At 36.8% G+C, this 10,827-nt stretch overlaps 2 protein-coding genes across 2 annotated transcripts; both read right to left on the bottom strand.

Annotated features, from left to right (window-relative positions):
* Nucleotides 1-5,838, bottom strand: ifi35 (interferon-induced protein 35). The gene is made up of 10 exons (XM_079642677.1): nt 5,762-5,838; nt 5,423-5,449; nt 4,783-4,857; nt 3,960-4,118; nt 2,751-2,867; nt 2,530-2,674; nt 1,899-2,008; nt 1,624-1,807; nt 1,087-1,193; nt 1-999 (listed from the first exon to the last, which is right to left on the bottom strand). Exons 1-10 carry the CDS (start codon nt 5,813-5,815, stop codon nt 787-789), a joined length of 1,191 nt encoding a protein of 396 aa, XP_079498803.1. The 5' UTR covers nt 5,816-5,838; the 3' UTR covers nt 1-786.
* Nucleotides 5,839-7,260: 1,422 nt separating this feature from the next.
* rpl27 (ribosomal protein L27) lies at nt 7,261-10,480 on the bottom strand. The gene is made up of 5 exons (XM_079642684.1): nt 10,406-10,480; nt 9,799-9,881; nt 8,861-9,030; nt 7,857-7,967; nt 7,261-7,346 (listed from the first exon to the last, which is right to left on the bottom strand). The coding sequence occupies exons 2-5, from the start codon at nt 9,877-9,879 to the stop codon at nt 7,298-7,300; spliced, it is 411 nt and encodes a 136-aa protein (XP_079498810.1). The 5' UTR covers nt 9,880-9,881; nt 10,406-10,480; the 3' UTR covers nt 7,261-7,297.
* Nucleotides 10,481-10,827: the final 347 nt, after the last annotated feature.

Raw genomic sequence — 10,827 nt, 5'->3', positions numbered from 1 at the left:
TACTGTTTAATGCAAGAGTTTTATTTATAGCAATGTAAACAAATACAAACATGATTGTGTCTCCATTTGATTTTCCATGAGATGAAACCTTTAAAAGTATTCCTTGTTGATTGATCGGGTTATCAGCTAATGAGGAATCAATAACATTGTATTGTTCAATGCTATTCTTTCCAAATTGCGAGAAAAAAAACAAGATAAATATTTCCTTCAAGTTCAATAAATGACAGAATCGATATCACCAATAGTGCCAGGAGTGGCAAAACGTTTGTTCTAGAAACATGGTTTTTTGAGGTCATAAATCATCCTCAGAACTTCCAGCTCAAATATACTAAATGTCATTCACAAAAAAAGAGACTTAAACGGATTAAGGGTCGTTACATCTCAACCTGAACCTGAGAGATTTTTAAAACAGACATGATAAAGCAGTATTTTCTATTTATTCCACGGCTTAGTTGATGACTCGATTATGATTGGTCAATTTGGACATTTCAGAGGTTGTTAATACTCGATAACACCCCTGGAATTCAGAGAAATCCCCAAAAGAAGACAGACAGGAATTAAACACTAACAGGAACACTATATGGGCTGCTCTGGCATTGTTTAAAGACTTGTTGGTGGAAAGAATAAATTAAATCTATTATTATAATTATTATCGATCAGTGCTGCCCTTCATTTAAAGTTACGTAGTGTAGTAATAGTAAGTTATTTAGGATGTGGCCGTGTAATAATCCTTCAGGGTGTCCTCGTCTCCATAATGACCGCCCCGCCGCACATTAGCCCCTCACATTATTCCGTCTCCTTATCTGTATTTTTGGGGGGTCCCCCAAACACTGCCGAGCAGTGCTGACCCAGCGGGTTGTAGAGGAAGGCTACAACCTCTCCTCCGCCGTGGCAGCTTTTCTGAAAGTGGATTTCCAGCTCGTCCTGCAGAGTCTCCCGATCCAAGATGGTGGGGATTCCTGTCAGCAGCAGTGTTCGCGGACAAGCCGTCATCTTTGTCTACAAGAGGGAAAGGGGAAAAATAGAAGTTTGATAGAGCAACCACATAAAGAGTAGAACGCTTATTTTTTCATAAGAAAAGCTCACCACTAAGTTTGTAATCTTTCCGTCGAGGAAGGGCGTCACCCTAACTCTGTGCACCTTCTCCTGCAGCTTCACGTCATGGTGCTCAGTTTCTATCAAACCTTTGGCAACTGATTGTAAGAACATTTCATTAGTTCAGATTCAGTATTCACCAGTTCTGAAATGACATGCCTTGTGTGATCTAGTATCCTAAAACAGCACAAATAATGTACAAAGCACAAACTAATGTGCCTCCTAACTATACCTCAAAGGTTTGAAATATGAGAGAAACTGTATGAACTCAGGGGAATACGTTTTTAAAAATATATAACATATAGAAAATAGAGTAAACACATATAAAACCGATATATTAATATAACTGTGTACACATTCGGTTAATCATTAATTGAATGCCTTATTGTTAATTATTTATTTTATCTGACAATTTAGATATAAAAAAAGAATTACCTCTAAAATGAACTTCCTGTTAATAACATTGAGCTGAAACTACGTTCCACCGTAACGTCAGTATTAAAGTACAAAGAACAGAAGCTTGCTCACTGTCATTCTTCACAAAGGTGAGGGCCACGGTCCAGGAGTCAGGCAGCATCTCACACTTCTCCACCTCTCCTCCTCCGTGTTTAGTCTTGGAGAAGTGGATCTCCAGCTTGTTGAGCAGCGTCTCAATCTCCATTTTGGGCAGGCTGGAGATTAATATGTGCTGAGAACTCACTTCAGAGTCGATCTGTAGGACGGACAGGTGAGCACATATCACTCACAGGAAATTCATACGAAAACTGATCAGTCAAACATTTATTAAAGGCTTTGCGTCGTACCTCCACCAGCTGGGGCAGCATCAGATGAACTGGCCGGGCCTCCACAGTGATCCTGCAGCCTGCTCCCACCTTCACCTCATGCTTCTGCATCTTCAGGATATTACTGGCCACTGATGACAGATAAATACAGAGTTGTATCAGCACTACCAGTCCCTTATCAGATCATTTACTGGGATAAAGGACATAATACGGCATTTAATCAGAGCAGTATTTAGCTATATCTGCCGGTAGAATGATCCTGCATGAGCTCTCGTCTCGGCTCTCGTATTTTTTTATTTTATTTTTTTAAAGCTACGGACCAGGAATCAGCACTTCTCTAACAGGGCTGAAATACAGGGGTATGAGGCATGGCTAGAATGGGTGATCTGTTTGGTATTTTGAGCAAAACACTTCAGAGACATATATCTGTTTATATATCTGAGACCTATAATATATGCCTAAACATAGTATAATAGGAGACCTTTAAAGTGAGCACATTTCAAATAAGCGTACACCAAATGCTCCAAAGGTGTCATTTTCCGATTCAGACTTGCCAATATTATTTGGGTTTTAGGAATATTCTATGAACCTGTGTACATCACATCACAAATATGTTTCTGTGTGACCGGCAGCAGCTCGCTGACAGACTCACCTACTTCTTCCTCAAATGTAATGAATGCCGTCCCGCCCTCCATCGGGTAAACTATATTTGTCTCCATATCAAATTCTTGTCCGTCGCCTTCCTTTCCTGTCAAGCCGGTGAAGGCGACCTTCCGCTCGGGCACAGCAGAGAACACCTGAAATGAAAAGGTGCAGGTTTACAGGACGTGTGATGGACTGACTGCAGGCAGCGTGTTGAGTTCATGAACGTACGTCATTCTGCTGTTTCAGATGGAGGTTTCTGGCTTTTTCCTCCTCTAGGGCTTCATCCACTCGCAGGATCTGCTCCATCAGGTCACTCTCTTCCTGCTGCCACAACTTTATCTTAGCCTGCAAAAAATAAAGACTTCAGCTACAACACAGTACTGAGGAAAAGGGACATTTTATATTTAATCAGTGGTAAACTAATTAAAAATGAGAATTTGGCAAGCCATTTTTTATATCCTCATTCATCTATATTTACTGCGATTATACTGATTTTGATAACGCCCTTTTTTCTTTTCATTTTTAATTCTTAACCACATTGAAATAATAATTAAAACTTCTAAATAATGCTCAAAGACAAAGCATATTTATAAACATTGGATTAAAGTTCCAGAAATAAAAAGAGTAAAGTGTTGATTCATTCAATCCTGCTGATTCTTTACATGATTCTGTACGGCTTTATTGGTTGTTGGTTGAAAGCTGTTGTGCAATTCTGATTTCCTGATGAGTATCACATGTTATACCTCTAACAGCTGATGGGAAAACACCTGGGACAGGGCCAGAATTGTAGCTCTATTAAAAGTCCAACCACCAGAGTGCAGTGAAGAACAAATTAGATGTTATAAATTATAATAACATGTTAAAGTTGTCAGATAGCCACAGTTACTTTACCTGGCCCTATTTGGACCATATTAGAAATAAAAATTATAATTAAAAAAATAATTTGTGAGTTTCAAAAGAACATTATGGAAAATGTCCCTGTGTAACCAATCCTGCTCTGCTAAAGATGTCTCTCCTTGTGTAAAATGCGTTTATTTACTTTACTATTATTCATTTATTTGTTATAATTATCTTATTTCTTTCCTTATTTTAACTTGTATAAGTTTTACTTAATTTGGATTTTATTTTTTACTTTATTTTATTTTATATTCTGTTTTACCATATTTGTCATTTGAATGGAAAAGTCCAATGTCAGGATATGTCTTGATTTGTAAAAAAAAAGAAAAAAACAGTTCCAAAAAAAAGTTATTAAAATAAATAATTTATGTTTGTTTGTTTAACCTCCTGTTAAGTATATTGTTGTCCACTGCAAGTTTCAAGTGTCCACTTCACACTTGTCTAAGAGTCATTTTGAGCAATGATTGGCTTGTTGTACGAAAAAGTTACACATCTTCAGCTGAGATTTAGGGTGAGCGACTAGCATCAAAGCATGGATACCTTATCATTTTCCATCTGCTCTTCCTGTAAGCGTTGGTCCTCTTTTCTTTTCTGGTTCAGTTTTACAGAGCGCTGTCTAAACTGCTCAGCCATGTCCTGCTGGTCATTCCTGCAGGTGACCAGCTCCTCCTGCTCCTGGATCAGCTGCTCATGTTTTTTCTGTGGGCGCACAAGATGCTTTCACTAACCACTTTTAGGTTTCTGTTTTCTATTGCATGTACAAGCAACATAAACACATAACTAACGTAGGGGGAGTCATCTGCATCCTTTTATACATATTTTAGAGTCTTCAGTGCTAAACAAACCCTCTGTATTTTCCTCTTTGATTTCCGCTTAATTCAGTGGCAATGTTATTTTCACTTCAATGCCTTCATTTAAGGCCTTAAAGTGTCCAATTCTTCTATTCTCATTTTTTTTCTAGTACTTTCTGAAGGCTTAATACATGCCATTAAGGAAAGCCTATGTGCAGCTGTAGTCACCTATTAAAAATAATTTTGACTTCAATATTAGAGTTGGGGTTTCTTTGGAAATTAAAATAACATAAATAATATTCAACATAAGTTGTGTCTGACAGAGTTGAAAGAGTGTAAGCGTGAATACAATAGTATGTGTGGCTGTCAGTAATAACCTGTCTGACCTGCCTGTGTTTAGCTACCTGCGCACATTCTGCCGTACACTCATTTGTGTTTTTTGGAACATTCATTATGATATTTTTGTGTTCAATAATTATCTTTTTCTGAGTGGTCTATGTCGGTTGGTTAATTGTATGCAGTTACTAGTTCAACCACAGGCTAAAGAAACATCAATGTATTTATCAGTGCACCTTGTATTTGTAGATTGAAGCCTTGATGCTCTCCAAGGTTTCCTCGGATTGCCGTGGGATAACCAGAGAGAAATCCTGAAACACAAAGACACACGATAGGCGCAAAGAAAATATAGAAAGAAAGTAGACCGTTTTTGAGGATAAATTACTATTGTGACAACAAGTGAAATAATAATTATCAGTGGTGGTAAGTACAGAGTGCCTCGAGTACTGTACCTAAGTACAATTACAAATGCTTTCCTAATTGTATTGTTTTTTATTGAAAAATTGTAAATATATATAAAATATTTATATATTTTGTATATATATTGTACTTTTTAATCCACTACAGTACATTTACATCTTTAGTTCTACTTAATATCTCTAAAGTTCTAAAATGGACAAATCTACTTTAGGACAATTTGATGCTTATACCTTTAATTTTACTTCGAAAGCATAACTTTTACTTCTACAGTTTAGTATTTATTCTTTCACTTTGGTAAAATATCTGATTACTTATTTAAACTCTGAAAACAAGTGAGTAATAAAACAACCCATAGATAAAAAGTATTTAACACGAAAAATAAAGATACATTTAGAAAAGTATTCCGTGTAATATTTCTTTTTAACAAGAGGAAAGAACAAGAACATGATGACTTACCTCATCGGAAGACATAGCGAAAGTGATCTGAAAAATGTACAAAATATAGTTTATCTGTCAGAGTTGGTGTATGAAGCAACATATTAACAAATGTCTAATAAAACAATGCGTGTCGAAAAGGAAAAACACGAGTTGAACCATAAAGCTGAAGACACTGAAGGCCCTAATTTTAAGATATAAACAAACCGCAGTCTCAACATTTCTTAACATAGGTGAAAAATAACTTCGAATATAAGTCACTTTGCGCGAGACTTTCACATCTGAAAATGTTTTTGTTGTATTGTGCTGAACAAAGTTGACTAAATCAAGTTATTAAAACGCGGTTGGATAAGAATTTACCTGCTGTCGACGATGTTGTGGTTTTGTGAAGAAGTCAGATTGTTTCGGTTTCATTTCCCCATCAGATAGATGTGTTGTTCTTCCATCAGGGGCGCTGCTGTGGTGTCACTTTAACTCTTACTGCACCATTGTTACAACCACGTGGACCAGTAGGACAGTCTCTTTTAATTCGAGTTTAGTGTTTTCCTATATTTTATTCAAGTATTTTATTGAGTCTAGAATTTTCATTTTGAAAATTAATTTCGTTTTGTATCAGCTTCCATGTCATCTGACAACGCCACTGAAAATCAATGCAGCATTGTAAGACTACACCTGACGTGTAGACCAAATCTTTTTTATCTTGATTAGCTTTTATCATCTTTTATTGAAAATTCTGCATTTTTCTACTGCAAAGAAAATGTTCTTGACTAAATGCCATGTCATGTGATCAAGTGCCCCAAATCAATACAGCATTGTAATACAGGCATTTGTCATTTTCCAGTAATTCATAAATACTTAATTGAAAATGTAGCATTTTCCCTGATGAAATGTCGGTTTTTATTAAATAACTTCCAACTCATTTGAACAAGCGACCGCAAATCAATGCAGTGATGTGAAAACACCGTTTACAGTAAACAGAGGGAAATTAGACTAGATACACTACTTCACATTGAGGAAGTAGTATTCAAGCATTTTACTAGTGCATAGTACTGTGAGGGAAACTTCTGAAGCAATTGAAAACAGGACGCCGAGAGACACGAGGAGAGCTGGAACTTTGATGGCAAACACTGACGGTTTATTTGGAGCTTCGGCCTGAGAATTCACAAGACATGATCCACGAGTTGAGATACCAAATCAATTCTGAAGCACGGTTCTGTAGTTCAAGGTTTCAACTAGTCTGGAGTGTAATAAATCATTCATCATCAGCGAGACTAAACAAATATGGACCCTGAATCTAACTAGAGCTGTCGTCCATAGAAAATAATGTGCACCAGGGAACCTACGTTCCAGATAAAAGGGCCCCTAGATGTCCCTGAACAATAAACTCTCATGTCAGCTTGTGCTCGGTCATTAGCTAACAACAATGCGCCCAAGCTGCCCCTCCTTAGGAGATACCAGCAATACCTAAGGCCGTAGAACTATGCCATGGGCAAAGAGACAGTGAAAGGAGAAAATGATGAACTGTTTCAAAGGTTGAACACCTAAGCAAATGATTCCCTAACAAGTACTATTACAAGTTATTTCTAAAAGAAAAGTACACCTGTAAGCTTCAAAAAGTAAAGCACTCATGCAGACTTGTTGGGTATAGCCATTGAAGAATGTATCCCTTTAATGATGAAGCTGGTCATGCTGGTGAAAATCATATACCATGTATTGTAGCATATTATATACAATTATTTATTCCAACCCATTTAGCATTAATATGAATCTACAAAGGAACTCATGTTGAATTAATGTAGTGCAGTAAAAAATAAAAACTTTGTCCAAAACATGTATGTTACAGAAATAAACAGACAAAATCAATTTTTAAACATTTATTTGTGAAAGCGAGTGAAGTTAGAATCGGAGCTTCTGGAAGAACCACTTGTTCTTGCCGGTCTTGTACCTGAAAAACAGAACAGAAACACGTTGGCACATTTTCTCTGAAAACAGTTCACAGATCTGAGGGGTAAAACTGTTGATACATTTGCTACACTTCAAGTTCAGGTAACAAATGTCTGTTTCTAAGAAACCACAGTGCAGAAACTGGATGGCTTTTTGGTTCAATTACTAATGAATGTATACCAGGATTTATTGCACTTAAATTATTAAGTCACAAAATACATGTTTGTTTGAGTGATGGGATTTCTATCCCCACAGGATATGAGGTGTGGCATATCACCGACAGCATGTTCTTTTTTTTTTTTTTTTTTTTTTTTAAATCAGAATTTCCTAATCTACCCTTGTACACATCTTTGATATTTAACAGATTTAAAAGAAATCCAGTCCCATGTACCCAAATACTATATTGTCTTTAAAGAGGTTAGCTTAGACAAGCCCAGATCATTTTAACTAAACCAAATGTATACTGCAGACACAACTGAACATGTGGATTAGATGCTGTTTGCAAACTCACCTCTCCTCAAACTTGACCTTGGCCTCCCGCCTGGCTTTGCGCTTGAGAGCAGGGTCCCTGAAGACATCCTTGTTAACAACAGTTTTGTCCAGAGGAATATCCACGGAGTATCTGAAGGAAACGGAAAACAATTGTTCATAGTTTTTTCAGATCCTCCACTTATCCAGGATTGTTTATTGAGCAGTTTCTTTATGTGAAGCTTGTTGGTACTTTGTCACTGCTCAGATTGATAACACATGCAATGACTTCAGACGGCCCATAGCTGTATGAGCCTTTCAGTTTAAATCTAGCAAATAAAGAGAAATGAACGGTATGCAGCTTTCTATACAGTCTGAATTTAGGCACATCTAACTTTTGTAAACATCAGACTGAGCTCTGAAATATCTTTAGCCATGTACAGGATTGCTGCTGAAAGACATGTATCCAATTAAAATCCAGATTTTATTTCTTTATACAATTCAAATGACTTCAAATTGATGTTTTGCTTTTAATCTAACCTTCACAACATATGATCTTTCAAATATAATACAGCTCAACTGACCTGGCCTGAGCTATACCAAAACCAGTGACTCAGTTTCTGAAAGTGTTTTTACTTCTATAGGAAGAACATTAAATGATAATGTAGTCATGGTTCAACAGCTTAAGGTTTGTCTAGAACAGAACTTTACAAGCTATGGTCTAAAGTATCAAAGAGGCAAGCTATGTTTAATGAAATTAAGCGTGGAAGTAGTAGTTAGTACCTCCGATTTAATTATCAAAGGACAAAACAATAATATAACACAACTGCTATTCTTTTACCAGGGTGTAATGGCTGTAATAAGCTTTGAAGTGTATCAATTCATTCTGCAGAACATATTGCATTATCACCAACACTGCCACACTGGAGAATAAGCACTTAATCTATGCACATGCATGCAAGTAAATAATAATAATAAAAATTAATAATAAGTAAATAAGTTACCCAACAGAATATCCCGTCACAGAAAATAAGCAAAGTCTCTTACCTGGTTGGCATGAGGTGGTTGTAGTTGAACACCTTGACGAAGGCCTTGATCTTGGACCTCTTGGCGATCTTCTTCTTGCCCATGGTGGTTGTCACCTTACGGGGATAGCGGTCGATGCCTGCGACCAGAGCGTGGCTGTAAGGACGGTCTGTTGTGCCATCATCAATGTTCTGCAGAGACAGTATAAAAAAGGGGCTGATGTTAGACAGAAAATGAATATAAAATATAAATATAAATTGACCTAATATGTTACTCAAATGTGAGGGTTCTCTGATACACTGCTTGTTACTAGTCAGTGACATTAAGTCCCTACATGCAAAGCCAGCCACCAACAACTCATTAATACTTTGTTCATTTATCAAACAAAAACAGGCCTCGCTTTTGGTTAACTACAACTTTAAAAAGGAGTGATTTTGTTGCAAAAAGAAACACCATGTATATAGAAATAAGTTAGGTTTGAAAATAAGGGTCTTTCCTGACAACAAGCACTAAGCTTCTTTTCTATTGCCAACAAAACATTGGGAGGATTTCACCTAAAATTGTGCAGCCCTAGCAAATATACAATGAATGCGTTACTTTTGTTGTGGCCTGTACATACATGAATACAGCTAAAAATAAGAAGCTGCAGTGTAAACACACATCCAACTACAATATACAGAACATTTAAGAAAAGTATAGAGCCCAATTATTAACAAAAACTCGTTTTAACAGTAAAATAGTTAATGAGTCGGGATGTGTTGTAAGACTATTGTTTAATATATCTTTATATACAAAAGAAAGAAAGCTGAAAAGGGGGTTAAAAGTATTGGAGATGGACATAGGAAGCAGGTCAGAGATGAACTACTAAAGGCCTGCGCTGAACGTGTACATAACATTAAGAGAAAGCGGTTTTTGCACTTAAAAAGCTGCAGTCACCATCCAGCAGAGCCAGGTCTTACCTTGACGATAACAGCTTTGCGTCCGGCGTAGCGTCCAGCTAGGACCATCACCACCTTCCCAGGCTTCATGAACTTGCCCATTCCTACCACAAAAAGAATACATTGTCAAACCCCAGTTATTCAATAACAAAGAAAAACGTGTGTAAACATTGCCAACTCAAATGTTAAAGCTGGAGAGATTTCCAGTTTCCAGCTCGCTGTTGCTGCCTGATTAGCTGGCTAGGTTAGCATTAGCATCTAGCCATGGTTAACAAGTAACACTGATTAAAGAAACTTAAAAAATCAACTTTTACAGACGGTACTGGTACGATAACCGCTGCTTAAATCATGTCGATACAGCCCAATATACTACACAGTCTAATCATTAGAATAACGTGCTCCTTGAAAAGGCTGCTCAGGTAAAAACTGCCATATTGAAATGGGTGCTACGGAGACGAAGCGTTGCACTAAAGAGGGATTTTTCTGCATTAGTCCATAAAAAACACACCGAAATAACAGACTCATGTTGGTTAAAGGAGTTATAGTCTTAAGTGTTGTACGATAAAAACTATGAAATTGCCCAGATTTGAGCGATGTCTGTAGATTGTTTAAGGGAAATTGCACTCACTGATGCTGTTCTACGGCCACCGCTAACAGGAAAGGAAGCGGAAAAGGAATTTGTGACCTTTGACGGGTTGGATCGATAGACGTCACTTCCGGGAGTATTTTTGTTTTATTTATTTCTCTAAAAGGCAAATGCATGACTCATTGCTTATATTGCTGAATTTTCTTTTTTGGATTGTATACACACAATGTTAAAAACATTCAGTAAAATATGTTTACTGTTATAGATCTAAAATACAAGGAGGAAGGATACAATATTTTAAATGCTTTAAAACCAATGGTGGGATGTCACTTAGTACATTTACTCAAGTACTTTTCTTGTGTTTAAATTACTTTTACTTTAGTGATTTACTTAAATGATTTAATAAATCACTTTTATGTTTTACAAATCAATAGTATTCCCGAAGGCCTTCGTACTTCACTACC

Source organism: Notothenia rossii (assembly GCF_949606895.1).
Source record: "Notothenia rossii genome assembly, chromosome: 8".
Taxonomy (NCBI): Eukaryota; Metazoa; Chordata; class Actinopteri; order Perciformes; family Nototheniidae; genus Notothenia; species Notothenia rossii.
The sequence above is the reverse complement of the archived record's forward strand: the minus strand, read 5'-3'. Positions and strand labels throughout refer to the sequence as shown.

Excerpts from the sequence above, each read along its gene's own strand:
- ifi35 (XM_079642677.1), bottom strand. The coding sequence starts at position 5,815 with ATGAAACCGAAACAATCTGACTTCTTCACAAAACCACAACATCGTCGA. Across the intron at positions 4,119-4,782 it reads CTTCAATCTACAAATACAAG|AAAAAACATGAGCAGCTGAT; the intron begins GTGCACTGATAA and ends GTGCGCCCACAG. Across the intron at positions 2,868-3,959 it reads AGCAGATGGAAAATGATAAG|GCTAAGATAAAGTTGTGGCA; the intron begins GTATCCATGCTT and ends TATTTTTTGCAG.
- rpl27 (XM_079642684.1), bottom strand. The coding sequence starts at position 9,879 with ATGGGCAAGTTCATGAAGCCTGGGAAGGTGGTGATGGTCCTAGCTGGA. Across the intron at positions 9,031-9,798 it reads GCAAAGCTGTTATCGTCAAG|AACATTGATGATGGCACAAC; the intron begins GTAAGACCTGGC and ends CTGTCTCTGCAG. Across the intron at positions 7,347-7,856 it reads AAGGTCAAGTTTGAGGAGAG|GTACAAGACCGGCAAGAACA; the intron begins GTGAGTTTGCAA and ends TCTGTTTTTCAG.